General features: G+C 40.8%; 1 protein-coding gene and 1 long non-coding RNA gene across 3 annotated transcripts; both read left to right on the top strand.

Moving 5' to 3' along the window:
- The first annotated feature begins 2 nt into the window (after positions 1 to 2).
- Positions 3 to 20,452, top strand: LOC139175538 (uncharacterized). Of its 2 annotated transcripts, none has more exons than XR_011560528.1 (3): positions 3 to 221; positions 18,361 to 18,486; positions 20,088 to 20,452. It is a non-coding gene; the product is annotated as an uncharacterized lncRNA (long non-coding RNA). The 2 variants fall into 2 exon arrangements; XR_011560529.1 differs by having other exon boundaries at positions 4 to 197.
- Positions 4,384 to 7,027, top strand: LOC139175158 (tigger transposable element-derived protein 1-like). The gene is made up of 2 exons (XM_070766062.1): positions 4,384 to 4,952; positions 5,571 to 7,027. Exons 1-2 carry the CDS (start codon positions 4,544 to 4,546, stop codon positions 6,968 to 6,970), a joined length of 1,809 nt encoding a protein of 602 aa, XP_070622163.1. The 5' UTR covers positions 4,384 to 4,543; the 3' UTR covers positions 6,971 to 7,027.
- Positions 20,453 to 25,206: the final 4,754 nt, after the last annotated feature.

Raw genomic sequence — 25,206 nt, 5'->3', positions numbered from 1 at the left:
CCGCCTTCTTTGCGTTTGCCCCCGCCCCTCTGGCCCAATTCCTCCCTCCTAGTTGAGGTTAAGTTGAAGTCGGGGGTGCTAGTTGTGCATTTCCTAAGCAGAAAAGCCAAGCCTGCGCTTAAGCCAAGTGAACAATGGAAATGCGGGAATTAACAACCCCTCCAGCCATGAAGAGGAATCACACCCCCCCCATGGAGGTTACTATTCGGGACTATGTATATGTGTGTATACATATATGTGTGTATGTATGTATATACGCTCTGGGTCCTCAGAGAGGGGCAGCATACAAGTCTAATAATAATAATAATAATAATAATAATAATAATAATAATAATAATAATAATAATAATAATAATAGTAATAGTAATGTATGTTTTGTTCTTTTGTCATGTTTTTGGTTATAGTTTTCGTTTTGTCTTTGTTAATTTTAAGACCACTTATTTCTCCAAATTTATAAAGTTCTTCCATTAAAATATGCGCTGAGTTAAGTGGATCTTGAATTATAAACACTATGTCATCCTCAAGTGCTTGTAGTTTGAAGTGTTCCTTTTTTATTTTAATTCCATTTATTTGTGTATTATTCCTTATATTTTTTTAATAGTGTTTCCATTGCCAAAATAAAAATTAACGGCGCTAGAGGGCATCCCTGACGTACACCTCTTTTAATTATTATATTATCTGTCAGGTATTTGTTGAAAAGGATTTTAGCTGTTTGTTTTGAGTAGATGGATTTTATCATGTTAAGAAAATTAGATCCAAATTTCATACAATCAGTTTGTGTTATGAAATATTCCCAACATAGGGAATCAAAGGCCTTTTTAAAATCTATAAATATAAGAGCTATTGGTTTATCTGTATTATTATTATTGTAGTATTCCAGTGTGTTAAGAATGGTCCGTGTGTTATTAATAATATTCCTTGTTGGTAAGAAGCCGTTCTGATCTGGGTGAATAATATTATTTTTTTTAAAATTGAGCCGTTCTGCAATTATTGTGGGGGGGAAATTGTAGTCAGTATTTAGAAACATAGAAACATAGAAGTCTGACGGCAGAAAAAGACCTCATGGTCCATCTAGTCTACCCTTATACTATTTTCTGTGTTTTATCTTAGGATGGATATACTTATCCCAGGCATGTTTACATTCAGTTACTGTGGATTTATCTACCACGTCTGCTGGAAGTTTGTTCCAAGGATCTACTACTCTTTCAGTAAAATAATATTTTCTCATGTTGCTTTTGATCTTTCCCCCAACTAACTTCAGATTGTGTCCCCTTGTTCTTGTGTTCACTTTCCTATTAAAAACACTTCCCTCCTGAACCTTATTTAACCCTTTAATATATTTAAATGTTTCGATCATGTCCCCCCTTTTCCTTCTGTCCTCCAGACTATACAGATTGAGTTCATGAAGTCTTTCCTGATACGTTTTATGCTTAAGACCTTCCACCATTCTTGTAGCCCGTCTTTGGACCCGTTCAATTTTGTCTATATCTTTTTGTAGGTGAGGTCTCCAGAACTGAACACAGTATTCCAAATGTGGTCTCACCAGCATTCTATATTTAGTAAAGAAATGGGTCTGTAGTTTTCCAAATAATTTCTATCTATGTTTTCCTTTGGTATAATAGTTATATAAGCTCCGGACCATGATTTGGGGAGTGTGCCTTGTGTTAAAGCTTCATTATAGATTTTTAATATACTGTAGTTGGTTCTAGAAGTTCTTGGTGACGTTTATATAATTCTGTAGGAATACCATCTGGTCCTGGAGTTTTATTGTTGTGTTGTTTCGTTATGGCATTTTGGATTTCGATTGTTTCATTTTGCAATAAATATTCTCTAATAGCACCGTTATCTATTGTATCTGTTTCGTATAGATCTTGGTAAAATTGTTCTATTATATTCTTTTTTTCCTTCATTGTTTTTAGTGTACCTACCTTGTCATATAAAGAGTCTATTGTTTTCTCTGTCTTTTGTTGTGCCAATTTAAAAGCGAGCCACCGACCAGGTTTGTTTGCTGTTTCAAAATTTGTTTGTTTTAGTGTTTTAATTTTGTCAGTGAGTTGGTATTGGTTTTCTAGGTTTATTTCGTGTTTTATAGATTGGATTTCTAAGATATTGGTTGTGTTGGTTGGGTGGTTTTGGAGCTCGTTTTCTGCATGTTGAAGTTTTTTGTTGAGATTTTTAAGTTTTTCTTTTTCTGTTTGCTGAGTATGAAATGTATAATCCTCGAGTATATGCTATCCTTGTACCCCAAACAGTCTGTGAGGGTGCATCGCCGTTATTGTTAATCTTAAGGAATATTGGTATTTCATTTTCTATATGGTTTTTAAATTTTTCTTCCTTTATAATAGATTATTTCATGGTCCATCTTTGCTGTGTTGTATTGTTGGGGGTTTTGTATATTAAAAGTATGGGATTGTGGTCTGCCCAAGAGCCCGGCATAATTTGTACTTCTTTTATCTGATTTATGATGTGGGAGTTGAACCAAGCCATATCGATACATGACCATGATTTGTGTAGGTGTGAGTAGAAAGTATATTGCGTTTTCCGGGGATTAAGAGTTTTCCATATATCTTTGAGTGCATATTCATAATCATCGAATGTAGTTGGAATATTTTTTCTTTGGTGAGATTCTTTAGTGATTTTATAATCTTTTTTTTTTGTCGTGAATGGCATTATGACAATCCCACCTGTTCGTCCATCACCCTGGGGGGGGGATTATTGACCCCCTCGGAGAGGGTCCGCAACTTGGGCGTCCTCCTCGATCCACAGCTCACATTAGAGAACCATCTTTCAGCTGTGGCGAGTGGGGCGTTTGCCCAGGTTCGCCTGGTGCACCAGTTGCGGCCCTATCTGGATCGGGACTCACTACTCACAGTCACTCATGCCCTCATCACCTCGAGGTTCGACTACTGTAATGCTCTCTACATGGGGCTACCTTTGAAAAGTGTTCGGAAACTTCAGATCGTGCAGAATGCAGCTGCGAGAGCAGTCATGGGCTTCCCCAGGTATGCCCATGTTACACCAACACTTGGTTGCCGATCAATTTCCGGTCACAATTCAAAGTGTTGGTTATGATCTTTAAAGCCCTTCATGGCATCGGACCAGAATATCTCCGAGACCGCCTTCTGCCGCATGAATCCCAGCGACCGATTAGGTCCCACAGAGTGGGTCTTCTACAGGTCCCGTCAACTAAACAATGTCGGTTGGCGGGCCCCAGGGGAAGAGCCTTCTCTGTGGCGGCCCCGACTCTCTGGAACCAGCTCCCCCCTGAGATTGGAACTGCCCCTACCCTCCTTGCCTTTCATAAACTCCTTAAAACCCACCTTTGTCGTCAGGCATGGGAGAACTGAGATATCTCCCCCGGGCCTATACAATTTATGTATGGTATGCTTGCATGTATGTCTGTTTAATAATGGGGTTTTTAAAATATTTTAAATTGTAAATTATTAGATTTGTCATGAACTGTTTTTATTGTGTTGTGAGCCGCCCCGAGTCTACGGAAAGGGGCGGCATACAAATCTAATTAATAATAATAATAATAATAATAATAATAATAATAATAATAATAATAATAATAATTAAAGTCACCTATGATGATAAAGTTAGATAAGTTCATTTCATTTATTTTTTTATGTAATTTTGTAAAAAAGGGGGTAGGTTGTTTAGTTGTAGGTGCATAAATTCCTATTATCGTTATTTGCTCTTTATTAATTGATGTTTGAACCATTAATATTTGGCCGTCTGGGTCTTCATAAATGAGATGGGGCATATATTGAGGTTTAACATATATGGCTATCTCTCTCTCTTTGACTGTTGATGAGCCTGTAAAGAGTTCACCAAGGCCTGGGAGAAATAGGAGCGAGGTATCTTTTTTTGTGATGTGTGTTTCTTGTAAACTTATTACAGTGATCCCCCGTTTATTGCGTCCCCAACCATTGCGAACAGGGTACTTCGCGATTTTTGAGCAATTGCTACCATCTCGATCGTTGCGAAACGCTTTACATGGTACTTCGCGATTTTTGAGCAATTGCTACCATCTCGATCGTTGCGAAACGCTTTACAGGCTACATCGCGATTTTTCAAAAAAAAAAAAAAAAGTTAAAAACAGTACTTGCCCGGTTTTTCCCGCCCAAACTGACCAAACTGACGTGTGGCATTGCTGGTTGGCCGAAATCTCGGCCAATCAGCTTTGCCATTGCAATGGCAATGGTGATACAGCAAAATTTCAGCCAATCACCATTGTCATTGCTGATGGGCAGAAATCTCGGCCAATCAGTGATTTGCTTTGCTTTCCTTTGCAACTTGCAACTTGTGCAGCCGTTTCTGTCTTGGAACTTTGTGAGCTGTTGGTCGGAGCTGTTTCTTGCATTGGAGCTCTGTCTTGGATCTGTTTCTTCGATCTCTTGCTTGGAGCTCTTTCTTGGATCTGTTTCTTCGATCTCTTGCTTGGAGCTCTTTCTTGGATCTGTTTCTTCGATCTCTTGCTTGGAGCTCTTTCTTGGATCTGTTTCTTCGATCTCTTGCTTTTGTGAAGACTTCGTGGAAGATGGCACCTAAACGTTCCATGCGGAGTGGAGCCGGAGATGCTAAAAAGAGCAGGAAGATGCTGACAATTAAGGAAAAGATTGAACTTTTGGACATGCTGAAAGCGGGACATTCTAATGTAGAGGTTGGTCGGCATTATGGGATCAACGAATCGACTGTGCGATACATTAGGAAAGAGGAGAAGAAGATAAGGCAAAGTTCTCTGATATCATTCAACAAGGGTGCAAAAAGAATAGTGACGCCTAGAAACAAAAGGCTAATGAAGATGGAAGCTGCTTTGTCTGTGTGGGTACAAGACTGCCGCAAAAAGAGCATTGCTTTGGATACCAACACTATAAGAACCAAAGCACAACAATTGTACAACCGTCTTGAAGACACAGAAGAAGGCGATGCAGATGAGGGAAACGCAGGTAAGGGCTGAGGTTTTTTATTCTGTCATTACATACTGTATTTAAGTGTTAAGTGTTAAGGGTGGAAGGATGGATGGAAGGAGGGAGGGATGGATGGATGGGGGGAGGGAGGGAGAGAAGGAGGGAGTGATGGAAGGATGGATGGAGGGAGGGAGGGATGTTAGGAGGGAGGGAGAGAAGGAGGGAGTGATGGAAGGATGGAGGGAGGGAGGGAGGGATGTTAGGAGGGAGGGAGAGAAGGAGGGAGTGATGGAAGGATGGATGGAGGGAGGGAGGGATGTTAGGAGGGAGGGAGAGAAGGGAGGGAGAGAAGGAGGGAGTGATGGAAGGAGGGAGGGAGGGAGGGATGTTAGGAGGGAGAGAAGGAGGGAGTGATGGAAGGATGGATGGATGGATGGAGGGAGGGATGTTAGGAGGGAGGGAGAGAAGGAGGGAGTGATGGAAGGAGGGAGGGAGGGAGGGATGTTAGGAGGGAGGGAGAGAAGGAGGGAGTGATGGAAGGATGGATGGATGGATGGAGGGAGGGATGTTAGGAGGGAGGGAGGGAGGGGAGGGATGGAAAGACTGTATGCTTTCATTCAAGTCACTTCTCTCTCCCTTTCCTGTCATTCTCTGTAGATGACTCTGAAGATCCCCAGCCATCAACATCTTCTGCTTCTTCAGCCCAAGCCACATTCACAGCAAGCAAAGGGTGGTTTGACAGATTTCAACGGCGCTATGGCCTGAAGAGTGTGTCATTGCATGGAGAAGCTGCCTCAGCAGATACAGGTGCAGCTGAAAACTTTGTCCGGCACACCTTTAGAGATCTAATTGCAGAAGGGGACTACCATCCAGAACAGGTGTTCAACATGGATGAAACAGGCCTGTTCTGGAAGAGGATGCCTTCACGGACTTTCTTGATGCAAGATGAAGCCAAAGCCCCTGGCTTTAAGGCCATGAAAGATAGAGTGACTTTGGTCATGTGTGGGAATGCAGCAGGCTTTATGCTGAAGCCAGGGCTAATTTATAAGTCACAAAATCCAAGAGCCCTCAAGAACAGAAATAAGAATGCATTGCCAGTGTACTGGATGCATAATGCTAAAGCATGGATTACAAAACCCCTCACGCGGGACTGGTTTCATCACTGCTTCATCCCACAGGTGCAGGTTTATTTGGCTGCCAAAGGACTAGATTTCAAAGTGCTTCTCCTAATGGACAATGCCGGAGGCCATGATGATCTGGCAGATGAACATGATGGGGTGCAAGTCGAATTCTTGCCACCAAACACCACGTCGCTTATCCAGCCGATGGATCAAGGTATTATCCGCGCATTTAAGGCACTGTACACGCGCAATTCTCTTGGAAGCATCGTGGCAGCAATGGATGCTGATGCAAACTTCACATTGAAGGCCTACTGGCGTCAGTACACAATTGCATCTTGTCTGACGAACATTCAGAGTGCCTTGGTGGATATGAAGTCGCAGACAATGAATGCCTGCTGGAAGAAATTGTGGCCAGAAGTGGTGCATGATCACAGGGGATTTGCTCCCGAAGAAATCCAAGATGCTGCAGTCCAGAAGTCTGTGAAGCTGGCACAGGCACTGGGTGGAGAAGGCTTCGTTGACATGACACCAGCGGAAGTCAATGGTTTGATAGATGAGCATGGCCTACCGCTGACAGACAAAGATCTGGAGGAGCTGACCAGGTCAGCGAGTGAAGAAGAGGAGGGAGTTGTAGAAGCTGAGGAAGAAGAAGATGTTGGCCTAACGCTAGAGCGGCTTGCAGAAATGAACAGAACTGCTGCACATCTGCAACGCATGGCGGAACTTTGGGATCCCAACATGACTCGCTCTATACACTTTAAGGCCTCCCTTGACAACACCATTGCACCATACAGAGCCTTGTTAGCCAAGCAAAAGAAAACGCGCCAACAACTGCCCATAACTATGTTTCTCACGAAAACCAAGAGGTCTGCCACAACATCACCTGCAGCGTCCATTGTAGACATGGTGATAGAAGAAGATCCCGATTTATCCTAGTTATGCTAACCCCCCCCAAAAATGCAAAAATGTACAAATAAATATTTTTATTGTTTCTATCTAAGTGTTATTCAATGTGTACAGTACAGGTTACAGGTACAGGTAGAGGTACAGCAAGGGGATGGGAAATGGTAATTTGTGGGTTGAAAGTGTTGGGACTGAGTGGCATAGAGAAGAATGAATGAATGACTGAGTGAATGAAATTCAAACACAGGTGAGGGCTGGGGTTTTTTATTCTGTCATTGTTTAAGTGCTTTTTACTAAAGGAAGGAGGGAGGGATGGAAGGAGGACATGAGAGCCAAAAACCAGGTAAAGAATGGTCTTTAAAATCAAAAGTGGCAGGTTTTAGTCACTGAGAACTAGGAACTTGGCCAAAAGAAACCCTGTTAAAAATGGTCTTTAAAATCAAAAGTGGCAGGTTTTACTCACTGAGAACTAGGAACTTGGCCAAAAGAAACCCTGTTAAAAATGGACTTTAAAATCAAAAGTGGCAGGTTTTACTCACTGAGAACTAGGAACTTGGCCAGAAGAAACCCTGTTAAAAATGGACTTTAAAATCAAAAGTGGCAGGTTTTACTCACTGAGAACTAGGAACTTGGCCAGAAGAAACCCTGTTAAAAATGGTCTTTAAAATCAAAAGTGGCAGGTTTTACTCACTGAGAACTAGGAACTTGGCCAGAAGAAACCCTGTTAAAAATGGACTTTAAAATCAAAAGTGGCAGGTTTTACTCACTGAGAACTAGGAACTTGGCCAGAAGAAACCCTGTTAAAAATGGACTTTAAAATCAAAAGTGGCAGGTTTTACTCACTGAGAACTAGGAACTTGGCCAGAAGAAACCCTGTTAAAAATGGTCTTTAAAATCAAAAGTGGCAGGTTTTACTCACTGAGAACTAGGAACTTGGCCAAAAGAAACCCTGTTAAAAATGGTCTTTAAAATCAAAAGTGGCAGGTTTTACTCACTGAGAACTAGGAACTTGGCCAGAAGAAACCCTGTTAAAAATGGACTTTAAAATCAAAAGTGGCAGGTTTTACTCACTGAGAACTAGGAACTTGGCCAAAAGAAACCCTGTTAAAAATGGTCTTTAAAATCAAAAGTGGCAGGTTTTACTCACTGAGAACTAGGAACTTGGCCAAAAGAAACCCTGTTAAAAATGGACTTTAAAATCAAAAGTGGCAGGTTTTAGTCACTGAGAACTAGGAACTTGGCCAAAAGAAACCCTGTTAAAAATGGACTTTAAAATCAAAAGTGGCAGGTTTTACTCACTGAGAACTAGGAACTTGGCCAAAAGAAACCCTGTTAAAAATGGTCTTTAAAATCAAAAGTGGCAGGTTTTACTCACTGAGAACTAGGAACTTGGCCAGAAGAAACCCTGTTAAAAATGGACTTTAAAATCAAAAGTGGCAGGTTTTACTCACTGAGAACTAGGAACTTGGCCAGAAGAAACCCTGTTAAAAATGGTCTTTAAAATCAAAAGTGGCAGGTTTTACTCACTGAGAACTAGGAACTTGGCCAGAAGAAACCCTGTTAAAAATGGACTTTAAAATCAAAAGTGGCAGGTTTTACTCACTGAGAACTAGGAACTTGGCCAGAAGAAACCCTGTTAAAAATGGTCTTTAAAATCAAAAGTGGCAGGTTTTACTCACTGAGAACTAGGAACTTGGCCAGAAGAAACCCTGTTAAAAATGGACTTTAAAATCAAAAGTGGCAGGTTTTACTCACTGAGAACTAGGAACTTGGCCAGAAGAAACCCTGTTAAAAATGGTCTTTAAAATCAAAAGTGGCAGGTTTTACTCACTGAGAACTAGGAACTTGGCCAAAAGAAACCCTGTTAAAAATGGACTTTAAAATCAAAAGTGGCAGGTTTTACTCACTGAGAACTAGGAACTTGGCCAGAAGAAACCCTGTTAAAAATGGTCTTTAAAATCAAAAGTGGCAGGTTTTACTCACTGAGAACTAGGAACTTGGCCAGAAGAAACCCTGTTAAAAATGGTCTTTAAAATCAAAAGTGGCAGGTTTTACTCACTGAGAACTAGGAACTTGGCCAGAAGAAACCCTGTTAAAAATGGACTTTAAAATCAAAAGTGGCAGGTTTTACTCACTGAGAACTAGGAACTTGGCCAGAAGAAACCCTGTTAAAAATGGACTTTAAAATCAAAAGTGGCAGGTTTTACTCACTGAGAGCTAGGAACTTGAGAGCAGGAAAAAACCATGAAAAATAACCATTGCCAGCCTCCGAACTGCCGTCGCCCCACCGTCTGCGCACGCGCGGACTTAAAATAATTAAAAAAAAAGATCGCGCATGCGCAGACGGTGTTTTTACTTCCGCAGCGCTACTTCGCGAAATTTCGCTCATTGCGGAGGGTCCTGGAACGGAACCCTCGCAATAACCGGGGGATCACTGTATTTGGAAATTGTGTGATAAAAGTTTATGAAAAGTTTTTTTTTCCTTTTTCTATCAATCCGTTTATGTTAGTTGAAAATATGGTGATCTCATTTCCTTGAGGTAGTGTAGACCAGTGTTTCCCAACCTTGGCAACTTGAAGATATTTGGACTTCAACTCCCAGAATTCCCCAGCCAGCATCCGCTGGCTGGGGAATTCTGGGAGTTGAAGTCCAAATATCTTCAAGTTGCCAAGGTTGGGAAACACTGGTGGAGACTGTATGTTATGTTTTTTATTTTCTTGCTTCCGCTTTAGAAATGGGTCCTTATCTTTCATGCTTGTCTTGTTTTGTTTGTAGTCCGGCTGTGACGTTCCACTGCTGTCTTGCTTCTCTTGGGAGCTCCGAGGAAGCTTTGGTGTTTTGAGGGATTTCGGCCGTCCTTCGGGCGATTGTGGACTTGCAGACCTCACGATTTGATAGGGGAATCTCCAGCGCACTACGATAGTAACCCTTTTGTAGAGAGAGAGACTGAGAGAGACAGAAAACTTTGGCAGCGAGATTGTAAACATCCCTCCTACCACTGTATAAGCAGTGACGCAGCAATAAATGGATGGTTTGGGTTTTTTTCGGAGCAGAGAAGATTGAAGACGCTGCCTAGATTGGAATAGCTACAAAAGGAGGAACGTATTTTGCATGTTTTATCTATTTATTTATTTATTTATTTAGTCCAATACACAATGAGGGTTTTAGTGGGTGGATGTATGTGTGTGTGTGTGTGTGTGTGTGTGTGTGTGTGTGTGTGTGTGTGTGTATATAGTTTACTATGGAAACAGAAATCAATGATCAACTTCCCTTTCTAGATGTACTGGTCTATAAAAAACCCAATGGCAGCCTAGGACATACTATCTACCAAAAGAAAACCCATACCAACCGTTATCTAAATGCACACTCACACCACCACCCCGCACAAATCACCTCAGTGGCCAAAACTCTCATCACCAGAACCAAACGCTTAGCTGACCATGAGCACTTAAAAACTGAATTGAACAAACTCAAAGATGTACTAATTTCTAATGGATTCAAAGAGAAAACAATAACAAACCTAATCAATAAAGAGACACCCCCCAAAAAACAAGATCAAGAACAGGACAATGGCACCACCATCCTTCCTTACATCAAAGGCACCACGGATAAAATTAGTAAAATTCTGCACAAACATAACATCAAAACCTCATTTTGCACTAACCAAAAAATATCTAATATCCTAAGGAGCCCCAAAGATAAAATCCAATTGGAATACCAAGGAATCTATGAAATCCCTTGCAAAACATGTGCAGCCACATACATTGGACAAACTAACCGAAGAGTGAGCCAACGCATAGCAGAACATGTGAATGCAGTCAAAAAACAAGAAAAGACCTCCTCCCTTGTCCAGCACATTAAAAAAACAGGGCACGAAATTGACTTTGAAAAAACTAAATTACTCCACAAAACAGAGAATTTATATAGAAGAATTTCTCTAGAAGCTATCGAAATTGAGAGGAGACCCCTTTGTCTAAATAAAAGAGATGATACCTCCCGCCTGCCAGAGATTTGGAAACCAGCCTTAAACAAAATAAACACTTCATAATAATCAGCATGTCAATCCTTCTAATAATTATGATTTTAGAATTTTATATTTGGAAATCAGCCTTAAACAAAACACTTCATAAAAATCTCCATGTCATTCCTTCTAATAACTATGATTACACCAACCAATCAGATCACTGAAACATAATCACCCAATCTATTTGCTACATTCAAAACAAATCTCCACCCCCACACTACATACTAGGAAGAAATGTCAGTTGCTAACATTCCATTTACAACAACACAAAGATTGGAACTTCAGCCTGAAGATGGTGAATGTGATTTCACACATACACACACACACATAGTAAAATACATGATGAAGGTTATAGAGGATATACTGATAGTAAAATATATCTAAGAAAGAATAGAAGAGAAGATATAGGAATAAAACATATCAATGAAAGAATAGAACAAGAGATAAAGGAATAGAAGAAAGGAATAGGAGATAGAGGAGAGCAATAGGACAGAGGACGGAAGGCACTCTAGTGCACTTGTACTTGCCCCTTACTGACCTCTTAGGAATCTGGATAGGTCAACCGTGGATAATCCAAGGGTAAAGTGTTGGGGGTTTGGGGATGACACTACTGAGTTCGGTAATGAGTTCCATACTTCAACAACTCGATTACTAAAGTCGTATTTTTTACAATCAACTTTGGAGCGGTTAATATTAAGTTTAAATCTGTTGTGTGCTCTTGTGTTGTTGTGGTTGAAGCTGAAGTAGCAATAGGACAGGGGACGGAAGGCACACTAGTGCACTTGTACTCGCCCCTTACTGACCTCTTAGGAATCTGGATAGATAACCAGGTAACCGAGTTGTCGAAGCGTGGAACTCATTACCGGACTCCATAGTGTCATCCCCAAACCCCCAACACTTTACCCTTAGATTATCTACGGTTGACCTATCCAGATTCCTAAGAGGTCAGTAAGGGGCGAGTACAAGTGCACTAGAGTGCCTTCTGTCCCCTGTTTTATTGCTCTCCTATATCTCTTATACCTTTCTTCTATTCCTATATCTCTTCCTCTATTCTTTCATTGATATGTTCTATTACTATATCTTCTTTTCTATTCTTTCTTAGATATATTTTACTATGAGTATCTCGCGGGTAGGTAGGTAGGTAGGTAGATAAGTAGATAGATAGATAGATAGATAGATAGATAGATAGATAGATAGATAGATAAATAGATAGATAGATAGTTGTGGATTTCTTAAGCAGGAGCCAAGGCTACCTTCATGAAGAAGAGGGAAACACCCCCACACCCAGGGTGGCTGAGACTGCAGAGAAAAAGGTCCCACTCCTGCTCCTTGTGTGTTTCCTCAGCATAAAACAACACTTCCTTTAGAGAGTTGGCTAATAGGATCACCCCCCCTCCCTTGCCAAAGCCCTGGAGAGCAAGTCCTCCCCCCTCAATGGAGAGTCTACAGCCAAAGGACCGCTGTTCTAGCCCAACCCTTGGCTCAAACATATTCCCTCTCCCGCGAAGTTACACAAGACTAGTGGACCATCACTGACCCCAGGAATTACCTGGATCTAAAACTAAGTACGTGGCCTTTTCATTAATTAAGAAAACATGATCAGCTTCATTGGGGGTGACCAGGAAAGGACTTTATGCCTTGAGAGCAGCAGGAACATCAGTTCAAGTGGAAATACTTCTCTATCTGATACAAACAGCAGAAATTATGTCCTCTCTCCTAGAAACAGTCCCTCTCCTAAAACACCCCTAAGCTCCCTCCAACACCCGCAAAACCTTCTTTTAAGAGGCCTGGTGGCTCAGTGGTTAGAATGCAGCATTGCAGGCTCACTCTGCCAAATGCCAGGAGTTCGATCCTGACTGGCTCAAGGACGACTCAGCTTTCCGTCCTTCCAATGTTGATAAAATGAGGACCCAGATTGTTGGGGGCAAGAGACTGACAGCTTAGAGAGACACCATGAAGCGGGATATAAATCCAAGTGCCATTGCTATACTTTTAAGATCACAACAAGTGCTATTGTCACTTTATAGCACAGGTCACACTTGGAATGCTGAGTGTGTCTGGAGGTGGGCGTTTTCTTTTTTAAAAAAATACTTTATTAATTTTCATAAAAATGACAAACAAACATACAAACATTTAACATATAGTTGGGGTTATAATCACCCCACTTATCTTAGAAGTCTATTTTAATACAGAAAAAGAATATACTAATAATTCATAAAATCTAAATACAGTGATTACCTCGTCTTACAAACGCCTCGTCATACAAACTTTTCAAGATACAAACCTGGGGTTTAAGATTTTTTTGCCTCTTCTTACAAACTATTTTCACCTTACAAACCCACCATCGCTGCTGGGATGCCCCGCCTCCAGACTTCCGTTGCCAGCGAAGCACCCGTTTTTGCGCTGCTGGGATTCCCCCGAGGCTCCCCTCCATGGGAAACCCCACCTCTGGACTTCCGTGTTTGTGTGATGCTGCAGGGGAATCCCAGCAGCGCAAAAACGGGCGCTTCACTGGCAACGGAAGTCCGGAGGTGGGGTTTCCCATGGAGGGGAGCCTCAGGAGAATCCCAGCAGTGCAAAAACAGGCGCTTCGGCTGGCAAAAGGGGTGGATTTTGGGCTTGCATGCATTAATCGCTTTTCCATTGATTCCAATGGGAAACATTGTTTCGTCTTACAAACTTTTCACCTTAAAACCTCGTCCTGGAACCAATTAAGTTTGTAAGACAAGGTATCACTGTACTGGTGGGAGTTTTCATAGGTGCGGGTGGGCACCCTTGTTGCATCCCTGGGGTAGCCAAGGGACTTGGAATTGCTCTGGAAACAATAGAAAAGGTTTGAGGGTGTTGGAGGGAGCTTAGGGGGTGTTTTAAGGGAGGGACTGTTATTATCGAGCAAAACAACATAATTTCTGCTGTTCCTATCTGATAGAGAAATCTTTCCTCTTGAACTGATGTTCTTGCTGCTCTCAAGGCATAAAGTCCTTTCCTGGTCACCCCCAATGACCAGGAAAGTCATGTTTTCTAACTAATTAAAAGGCCATTTACTTATTTTTAAATCCAGAATAGGGAATGACATATACAGTGTTCCTTCGATTTCTGCAGGGGATGCGTTCCGAGACTGCCCGCGAAAGTCGAATTTCCGCGAAGTAGAGATGTGGAAGTAAATACACCATTTTTGGCTATGGACACTATCACAAGCCATCCCTTAACACTTTAAACCTCTAAATTACCATTTCCCATTCCTTTAACAACCATTTACTCACCATTATTACTGGTACTCACCATTGAATAAGACACTTAGTGATCCTGATATATATAAACATAATTATTTATTAACAATAATTATTTTTTTTGTTATTTATTTGCAAAAAATTATTAGTCTGGCGATGACATATGACATCATCAGATGGGAAAAACCATGGTATAGGAAAAAACCGCAAAGTATTTTTTAATTAATATTTTTTGAAAAACCGTGGTATAGGCTATTTGCGAAGTTTGAACCCGCGAAAATCGAGGGAACACTGTACTATCTTATGGTGGAGTTGGTGAAAACAACATTTTAAAAGAAGGCCTGTTGGAGAATCATATATATATAGACCAAACCCACCTGGTTCCTATGCAAACCCCCTCCCTTCCTAGTATTAGACAGACATTTTAATTATTGGATTTGTCATATATTGTTCACTATTGTTTGTTTGTTTATTTATTTAGATTTGTATGCCGCCCCTCTCCGCAGACTCGGAGTGAGCCGCTCCGAGTCTTCGGAGAGAGGCGACATACAAATGTAATAAATTATTATGTCAATACAACACAGCAAACGAGAGCACTATGCTGGATCACCAGTCGGGCGCTGGGGAATTCTGGGAGTTGAAGTCCAAATATCTTCACGTTGCCAAGGTTGGGCAACACTGAGCTATGTCATATAAGAAAAACATGTACAAAACATGTTCTATTGTTGGCATCTCCCCCCAGCTCAACTAAACTATCTGCTGAAAATGCAAGAGGGAAATAGAGACATATTACCATCTATGGTGGACCTGCCCAGTTGTGAAGGATTTTTGGGAAAAGGTTTAAAAATGTTTGGAGCAAGTCATTTCACAAACCATTAAACTAAAACCAAAATTATTCCTATTAGGCATTGCTAGACAAAAATTTGCTAAAAAAAGATATATATATACATATGATTCTCCACATCACGACAGCCTCCAGGTTGCTATATGCACAAACCTGGAAAAAACAAACAACTCCTTCAATTTTATCTTTAATAATAATAATAATAATAATAATAACTCGGGGCGGCCAAAAATTAAAATTATGGAATGTGCAGAAATGACCAAAATGACTCTTGAATTGCAGGAAAAGGGCGAATCTGATTTTTGTAGCGCCTGGGAAAATTGGTACAAATGGCTGGATCAGAAAAAATATCCACAAAGCTTAAAAGACACAAAACAAACAACACCCCAGTGCAGAAGATATACAAAACAAATAGACCATACCACTAACCAACAGAAATAAAACTTACTTCAAATACGACTTATACAGAAACTAACAAATAACATATTAATAACCAGTAGATCCCACGACAACATATATCATCTCTGCATATATTTATATGTATACATTACTCTAAAGAAATATATCTTACTGCACAATAACTATGTAGTATTTACAAATTAAGAATTCGCTAATCACATAAATACACTTAGAAACCGTTTGTTTAAATACGTGAGCCAACAGAAATAGTTGACAAATAGTACTTCTTCCTTTTTCTTTCTTTCTTCTTCTTTTACCTTCTCCTTTTTCTTTCTTTTCTTGTCTGGAGGTGGGGGTCTTTATAGATGGTAGGTGGGCACCCTTGTTGGATCCTTAGAGTAGCCACAGGACTCGGAATTGCTCTGGAAACAATAGAAAAGGTTTGGGGGTGCTGGAGGGAGTTTAGGGGGTGTTTTAAGGGAGGGATTGTTATCGTGGACCAAAACAACATAATTTCTGCTGTTTGTATCTGATATAGAAATGTTTCCTCTTGAACTGATGTTCCTACTGCTCTCAAGGCATAAAGTCCTGTCCTGGTCAACACCAATGAAGCCGATCATGTTTTCTAATTCATTGAAACGCTATGCACAGTACTTGTTTTTAAATCCAGAAGAAAATGACATATACTAGCTTATGGTGGAGTTGATGAAAACAACATGTAAAAAGAAGGCCTGTTGATTAATCATATATATGAACATGCAGAAATGTAATCTACTTCCAGGAAACCACAAAGTGATTGTTATGAAGTTATCTATCTATCTATCTATCTATCTATCTATCTATCTATCTATCTATCTATCTATTTATTTATTTTTGTCCAATACACAATACATATTGAAGAGAATAGACATGAAGTATTATATATAAAGAAAAGATATAAAAATAGAGGAGAAGATATATGAAAGGAAGAAAAGAGATATGATATATGAGATAAGGAGAGACAATTGGACAGGGGACGGAAGGCACACTAGGGCACTTATGCACGCCCCTAACTGACCTCTTTGGAACCTGGAGAGGTCAATCGTGGATAGTCTAAGGGAGAAATGTTGGGAGTTAGGGGTTGACATTACTGAGTCCGGTAACAAGTTCCACGCTTCGACAACTTGATTGCTAAAGTCATATTTTTTACAGTCAAGCTTGGAGCGATTAATATTAAGTTTGAATTTGTTGCATGCTCTTGTGTTGTTGTGGTTGAAGCTGAAGTAGTCGCCGACAGGCAGGACATTGCAGCATATGATTTTCTGGGCAATACTTAGATCGTGTTTTAGGCGTCGTAGTTCTAAGCTTCCTAGACCCAGGATTGATAGTCTGCTTTCGTAGGGCATTCTGTTTCGAGTGGAGGAGTGAAGGGCTCTTCTGGTGAAGTATCTTTGGACATTTTCTAGGGTGTTGATGTCCGAGATGTGGTATGGGTTCCAGACAGATGAACTGTATTCAAGGATGGGTCTGGCAAAAGTTTTGTAGGCTCTGGGGAGTAGTGTGAGATTGCCGGAGCAGAAGCTGCATAGGATTGGGTTAACAACTCTAGAAGCCTTTTTGGCGATATTGTTGCAGCGGGCTTTAGCACTTAGGTCATTTGATATTAGTATTCCAATGTCTTTTACTGAGTGGGGGGTGGCTGTGAGATTTTGTTTATTCAGTTTATATATAAGGTTTGGATTCTTTTTGCCGATGTGGAGGGTAGAGCATTTGTTGGTTGATATTTGAAGTTGCCAGGTGTGAGACAAAGTCGAGGTCTTTTTGGAGAGTAGATGTGTTGTCCATGGTGTTGAATAGTTCGGAGAGGGGCGGCATACAAATCTAATAAATAAATAAATAAATTATTATTATTATTATTATTATTATTATTATTATTATTTCAGTACAACACAGCAAACAAGATCACTATGCTGGATTTCGTATTTCATCACCAGTCGGGCGCTTCCCAAGCACCTAGGACTGCGTGATGTAGCAGCGAATTATGTTTGCCGATCCCAGTAAAGCGGCCTTTTGCAATTGACAGATGGAGATTTTGTCAATTCCGATGGTTTTCAAATGTCCGCTGAGATCCTTTGGCCCTGCGCCCAGCGTGCCAAGTACCACTGGGACCACTTTCACTGGCTTATGCCAGAGTCGTTGCAGCTCGATTTTTAGATCTTCGTATTTCACTAATTTCTCTAGCTGCTTCTCCTCAATTCTGCTGTCTCCTGGGATTGCGATATCGATGATCCATACTTTCTTTTTCTCCACGATCACAATGTCTGGTAATAATAATAATAATAATAATTATTATTATTTCCTCTTGAACTGATGTTCTTTTTGTAGGTGAGGTCTCCAGAACTGGACACAGTGTTATTCCAAATGGGGTCTCACCAGCGCTCTATACAGTGGGATCACAATCTCCCTCTTCCTGCTTTTGGTATATGATTTTATGAACTATATTTACATCAGGTTGGAGGCCACATAGTAAATTGTCTAATTTTAGTATTTCAAGTCTGGTGCAATAAGGTCTTTTGTTGCGAGTGGTGGAGTGAAGGACTCTTCTTGTGAAATATTCTGGACTCTCTTGATTGTATTAATGTCTGATATGCAGTGTGAGTTTTATCTATCTTTCTGCTGTTTGGAGAAGGGCGGTATACAAATATAATAATAATAATAATAATAATAATAATAATAATAATAATAATAATAATATTCCCAAAAGGTAAATTTTGGGATTATTATTATTATTATTATTATTATTATTATTATTATTATTATTATTATTATTATTTCCTCTTGAACTGATGTTCTTGCTGCTCTCAAGACATAAAGTCCTTTCCGGGTTGCAACCAATGAAGCCGATCATGTTTTGTAATTAATTAAAAGGCCCCGTTCTCATTTTTAGAGACTGCTCTTTCAAAGGGATAGATACTTCCTTACGTTCAACTTGGTGGAAACAACATGTAGAAAGACGCCCGGTGAGAAAAAGCCATTCGTCTACGGATGTTCAACGCTTCAAGGGAATCCGAAGGTGAGATTGCATGCCAAATTCCAATTATATATTTGCGGTTTATTGTTTATATATGTATGAAACCATCTTAAGTTTCTCCATGTAAAAACAGAAGAAAAAGGAAAAAATAAACAAACGAAACCAAAAAAACGCAAGAAAAACAGATGAACATATAAACTTGGAGAAGCTATAAAACATCCAGTTACAATAGTGTTCTTCATATGCACATAATCATCGTTTTTTCCTTATCATAAATTAATATTTTCTTTCACTATGTGCAGTCCATATACCGTGGGAGGGGGGAGGGAAGTATTTTTTGGGAGTGTGACAGTTTGAGGTTCTGGACAGGTGTCTTTTATACTGATAACAATTTCAAACAGGTGCCATTACTACAGGTAATGAGTGGAGGACAGAGGAGCCTCTTAAAGAAGAAGTTACAGGTCTGAAAGAGTAGTAGATCCTTGGAACAAACTTCCAGCAGACGTGGTTGGTAAATCCACAGTAACTGAATTTAAACATGCCTGGGATAAACATATATCCATCCTAAGATAAAACACAGGAAATAGTATAAGGGCAGACTAGATGGACCATGAGGTCTTTTTCTGCCGTCAGTCTTCTATGTTTCTATGTTTCTATGTCTGTGAGAGCCAGAAATCTTGCTTGTTTGTAGGTGACCAAAGACTTGTTTTCTACTATAATTTGGAAATAAATTCATTAAAAAACCAGACAATGTGATTTTCTGGATGGGTTTTCTCATGTTGTCTCTCCTGGTTGAGGTCTACCTGTGATGTCAATGACAGGCCTCTCTCGTCTTTTTAAGTGGGAGAACTTGCACAATTGGTGTCTGACTACATACTTCCCCCCCACTGTATTTACACTGTTCAAAAAAGAAAAAGAAGGGAACACTTAAACAACCCAATAGAAGTCCAAGTAAATCAAACTTCTGTGAAATCAAACTGTCCACTTTGGAAGCAACACTGATGGACAATCAATTTCACCTGCGGTTATGCACATTCAACTTCGTACAGAACAAAGTATTCAATGAGAATATTTCATTCATTCTGATCTAGCATGTGTTCTATGAGTGTTCCCTTTATTTTTTTTGAGCAGTATATTTAATAATAATAATAATAATAATAATAATAATAATAATAATAATAATAATAATAATTTATTAGATTTGTATGCCATCCCTCTCCGAGGACTTGGGGCGGCTCACAACAACACAAACAGTGTACAAATCCAATTTTAAAATACAAATATTTGTTATATAGAAGACATAATTTGTCAATGTAAGGTATTAGTATCTAGTGTGTAGATTTGTAGGTTTTTTTTCCTTTAGTTTGCAGTTTGACTTGTCCGAACTCAACAGCCCCCTCTGCAAAGGAGGTTTTAATCAGTTTCATGGACAACTTTGTCAATTCAAAACATTATAGGTGACACAATGGTGGTGTTGGCTATGTGAGAGCAACAGAGAGGATTTAGGGGAATGGAGGCTAAAACGTACAAAAATGATCGCCGGAATTCAGCAGGACTGGGGTCTCCTGCTTGAGCAGTGGGTTGGACTAGATGACCTCTAAGTTCCCTTCCAACTCTGTTTTTATTCTCTCATTCCCTTCCAGAAAGCATTATGTGACTTTATAGTTACAGTGGGCTCTGACCGGAATTCAATGACCATGACAGAAGCGTCCTGTAAGTGAACTGGACCTCCGAAGGACCTCTTCTGCTGCGGCTAACGATTCTGAGTGTGTCCAGCGGTCGAGCGAGTTCTGGTGTGCAAGATGTCTTCACGCCAAGCTTTGATTCTTCTGCCACAAATCAGGAGTGAGGCGGTTTGCTTCAGCCCAAATTCACATCTTCTGCGTTTCTGAAATGGTTCCTTGACATCCAGGGAGAAATTTTCTTGCACTTTTTTCTATCATGTTCCTCTTTGAGAAGAATCAATATTTTGATGGTTCATTAATCTTAATAAAACTATCAGCATGATGTTTCTGCCTTGTGTCCTTTTCTTGTCCAAATCCCATCCAACCTTCAGGTTTTGACAAACACAACACAATGACACAAGGGCTTCTCCTGGAAAGCCTTTGCTTTGTCCAGCTGGGAGAAATGGGGGTCTTCCCTGGACTTCTGCTTTGCCCATCCATGAGGTCTTTTAAACCCCTGACTGTCTCGCCTGGGAGGGAGAGAGGCCATCAGATGTCACTGATGCATCCTTGCTTGGAGGGTGGCGATAATCTTAGATGTTTCCCAAATCCTCATTATCCACCTGTCTAATGGAAGCGTTGGTTTCTGATTAGGAGACACACAACCAGCAGGAGTAACTAGACTTACAATCCTGGGTCTTGAACGCTGAGAACTACGATGCCTTAAACGTGATCTAAGTATCGCCCACAAGATCCTATGCTTCAACGTCCTGCCTGTCAAAGACTACTTCAGCTTCAACCACAACAACACCAGAGCATACAACAGATTCAAGCTTAGCATTAACCGCTCCAAACTTGACTGTAAAAAATATGACTTTAGTTAATCGGGTTATTGGAGCGTGGAACTCATTACCGGACTCCGTAGTATCATCCCCTAACCCCCAACATTTCTCCCTTAGACTATCCACGGTTGACCTCTCCAGATTCCTAAGAGGTCAGTAAGGGGCATACATAAAGTGCACTAGAGTGCCTTCCGTCCCCTGTCTTATAGTCCCTCCTATATCTCGTATTTCTTCTCTACTATATCCTCTATAACCTTCATTGTGTATTATTGTGTATTGAACTAACTAACTAAATAAATAAATAAATAAATAAATAAATAAATAAATAAATAAATAATTTAAAAAACTCTTTAGTTGCAGTCCATGAATAGTAATGTCCATAGAATGGAGGGGGTTAATTTTTCTCCATGGCTTTTTTGGTGGGGGAGAACCCTGGGGGTGTTTCCCACATCTTCATTGTCTACATGGCTTAAAGGTAGCCTTGGCTTCTGCTTAGGAAATGCATGACTAGCGCGAGCACTGACGTCTTGTAGCAGGCCTCGAGTAGCTACTCAACTGTCTCCCCTCCTCCCACCTCCGACTTCAACTGAACCTCAACGAAGGGGAAGAATTGGATGCAAGAGAAACCCAAAGAGGGCGGAGGCAACGTGCCCCTGGGCAGCAAAGATGGTCCACCCACTAGGGCGGGGCTTCTGGAGAATGGGCGTGGCCTCCAACTAGGTGAGCCCCCTGCCACCTGTGGCTCCTGCAGATCGAAGGCAGAATATTGAGGTTAGTGCAGAGAAATTGTTCAGATTACTCGTTCTTCTCCTGCGCCTGCCAGCCGCGCTCTCTCCCACCAGTCCCATGGTGCACCGCCAGCTGCCTGTCCCGGGCCTTCTCATCCTCCTCGGGGCCCTCCTGGTGTTGTCCCCAGTGGTGGTCATGGGGAAGAGCGAGGGTCTTATCCAGATCTCCATCTCAGATCCTGGAGTGCAGAATGCCCTCGGCTCGGCCATGGGCCAATACAGTCTGCAAAATCCTCCCAGGCCCAACTATTCCAAGGCGCGCGTTCTGGAGGCGTGGTACCAGGTTTGTGTCGGGAGGTGGGGAGGATTTTGGGTGGGTGGGGATGCTGGGCAGCCTCGTTGGATGCTTGGAGTAGCCAAAGGACTTGGAAATTTTCTGGAAACAATAGCAAGAGCGGTCAGACTTATATGCCGCTTCACAGCCCTCCCTAAGCTGTTTTCAGAGTCAACCTCTTGCCCCCAACAATCTGGGTCCTCATTTTACTGACCTTGGAAGGACAGAAGGCTGAGTCAACCTTGAGCAGGTCAGGATCGAACTCCTGGCAGTTGGCAGAGTCAGCTGGCAATGCTGCATTCTGACCATTGAGCCACCAGGGCTCTTAATAGAAGTTTTTGGGGGTTGTGGAGGGAGCTTAGGGGGTGTTCTAGAGGAGGCATTATTATTGGGGATCAAAACAACAAGATTTATGTTTATTTTATTATTTATTTATTTATTTTGTCCAATACACAATAATACACAACGAAGGTTATAGAGGATATAGTAGAGAAGAAATACGAGCTATAGGAGAGACTATAGGACAGGGGACGGAAGGCACTCATAGTAAAATATACCTATGAAAGAACAGAAAAGAAGATATAGTAATAGAACATATCAATGAAAGAATAGAAGAAGAGATATAGGAATAGAAGAAAGGTATAGGAGATATAGGAGAGCAATAGGACAGGGGACGGAAGGCACTCTAATGCACGTGTACTCGCCCCTTACTGACCCCTTAGGAATCTGGAGAGGTCAACCGTGGATAGCGTAAGGGTAAAATGTTGGGGGTTTGGGGATGATAACACGGAGTCCGGTAATGAGTTCCACGCTTCAACAACCCAATTACTAAAGTCGTATTTTTTACAGTCAAGTTTGGAGCGGTTAATGTTAAGCTTGAATCTGTTGTGTGCTCTTGTGTTGTTGTGGTTGACGCTGAAGTAGTCTTTGACAGGCAGGACGTTGCAACATAGGATCTCGTGGGCAATACTTAGATCATGTTTAAGGCGTCGTAGTTCTAAGCTTTCAAGACCCAGGATTGTAAGTCTAGTTTCGTAGGGTGTTCTGTTTCGAGTGGAGGAGGGAAGGGCTCTTCTGGTGACGTATATTTGAACATTTTCAAGGGTGTTAATGTCTGAGATGCGATATGGGTTCCAAACAGATGAGCTGTATTCGAGGATGGGTCTGGCGAAAGTTTTGAAAGCTCTGGTAAGTAGTGTGAGATTTCCAGAGCAGAAGCTACGTAGGATTAGATTAACAACTCTTGAGGCCTTCTTAGCGATGTTGTTGCAGTGGGCTTTGGCACTTAGATCTTTTGTTATTAGTATCCCAAGGTCCTTGACCGAGTGGGGATTTCTGCTGTTTGTGTCCGATACAAAAATCTTTCCCCGTGAACTGATGTTCCTGCTGCTCTCAAGGCATAAAGTCCTTTCCGGGTTTTAACCGATGAATCGGATCATGTTTTGTAACTTAATTAAAAGGCCATGTTGTTATTTTTAAATCCCGAAGGATACCGATGGCATGTACCATCTTAAGGCGGAGGTGGTGAAAACCGTATGTAATTCCAACACAAAACTCCTGAAGTTTAAGGAGATCCAGAATTGTAAGCAATTTCCAGGGGATTCCGAGGTGAGACTAAACACCAGGTTCCGATTATATATTTGCGGTTTAATTGATATTTTCTGCTTTGTCTGACCTTTGTAAAAGAAGATTTAATTATTTTCATGGACGATTTAAATTCAAAACAAAGGGGTGACAACGATAGCAGAGTTTGCTGTTTGAAGGGCTGCCCCAAAGAAAACGGGGCTCAACCTATTCTCCAAAGCACCTGAAGCAATGGGTGGAAATTAATGAAGGAGGGAAGCAACCTCAAACTAAGCAGCTACCTCCTTTTTAAAAAAAAATATTGATTTTTTAAAACACGTTCTTTTAAAATCAATGACATAATTATACTTTTAATAATTCTGCATTGGTTCATAACAAAGGGAGAAAAATAAACAGTCACATAATTTGTATTTCATCACAATACTTTCATTCTGGGGTTATTTCTTTATTAAACAATAGAGTTATATATTCCTGTTTACATTTACATAATTTTTATACCTTTTTATTTACACATTTACAATCTGCATTGCTGCTAATTCTGACTATTATCTATGATTTACTTGTTTGCTTTTTAATGCAACCCATTTAGGAAGTATATTCATCTTTATTATGGCATTTCGGCCCAATAAGGATAGCTGTAGATTTTTTTTTTAAAAAAAATCTAAATCTATTTGTTCCATTAAGTTTTTATAGTTATTCTCTTTTCTCGTTGAGCACTTGTTTGTTAAATAAATGCCTATGTGTTTAATTTATTTTTACTACTTGTAAGTTCAAACTTCCTCCTAAGTTTCTTCCTTATTTCTTTCTGTACTGGTTTCTCTTCAGATGATATAAATCTTTTTGCCTAATTAAGCAGCAACTTCTTAACAGTGAGAACAATTAACCCTGGGAAGGATTTACTCCAGAAGTGGTGAGAGCTCCATCCCTGGAAGATATTAGTTTAGTTTAGTTTATTTAGATTTGTATGCCGCCCCTCTCCGAAGACTCGGGGCGGCTAACAACAATAAAAATCAATGTAACAAATCTCATATTAAAAAGTAATCTAAAAAACCCCAATTTAAGAGACCAATCATACCAACAAACCTACCATGTATAAATTCTATAAGCCTAGATAGGCATGGGGAAGATGTCTCGGTTCCCCCATGCCTGACAACAGAGGTGGGTTTTAAGGAGCTTGCGAAAGGCAAGGAGGGTGGGGGCAACTCTGATATCTGGGGGGAGCTGGTTCCAGAGGGTCGGGGCCACCACAGAGAAGGCTCTTCTCCTGGGTCCCGCCAAACGACACTGTTTAGTCGACGGGACCCGGAGAAGGCCAACTCTGTGGGATCTAACAGGTCGCTGGGATTCGTGCGGCAGGAGGTGGTCCCGGAGATATTCTGGTCCGGTGCCATGAAGGGTTTTATAGGTCATAACCAACACTTTGAATTGTGACCGGAAACTGATCGGCAACCAATGCAGACTGCGGAGTGTTGGAGTAACATGGGCATGCCTTGGGAAGCCCATGATTGCTCTCGCAGCTGCATTCTGCACGATCTGAAGTTTCCGAACACTTTTCAAAAATATTATGAACAGATACAACAAATGTTTGTCCGAAATGGCACAGGCTCTGC

This window comes from Erythrolamprus reginae, chromosome 13, assembly GCF_031021105.1.
Source record: "Erythrolamprus reginae isolate rEryReg1 chromosome 13, rEryReg1.hap1, whole genome shotgun sequence".
Lineage (NCBI taxonomy): Eukaryota > Metazoa > Chordata > Lepidosauria > Squamata > Dipsadidae > Erythrolamprus > Erythrolamprus reginae.
The sequence above is the reverse complement of the archived record's forward strand: the minus strand, read 5'-3'. Positions and strand labels throughout refer to the sequence as shown.

Bases quoted from the DNA above. Each gene is read 5' to 3' on its own strand.
- LOC139175158 (XM_070766062.1), top strand. From the start codon at position 4,544: ATGGCACCTAAACGTTCCATGCGGAGTGGAGCCGGAGATGCTAAAAAG. The intron at 4,953-5,570 runs GTAAGGGCTGAG...CATTCTCTGTAG, and splicing joins TGCAGATGAGGGAAACGCAG to ATGACTCTGAAGATCCCCAG.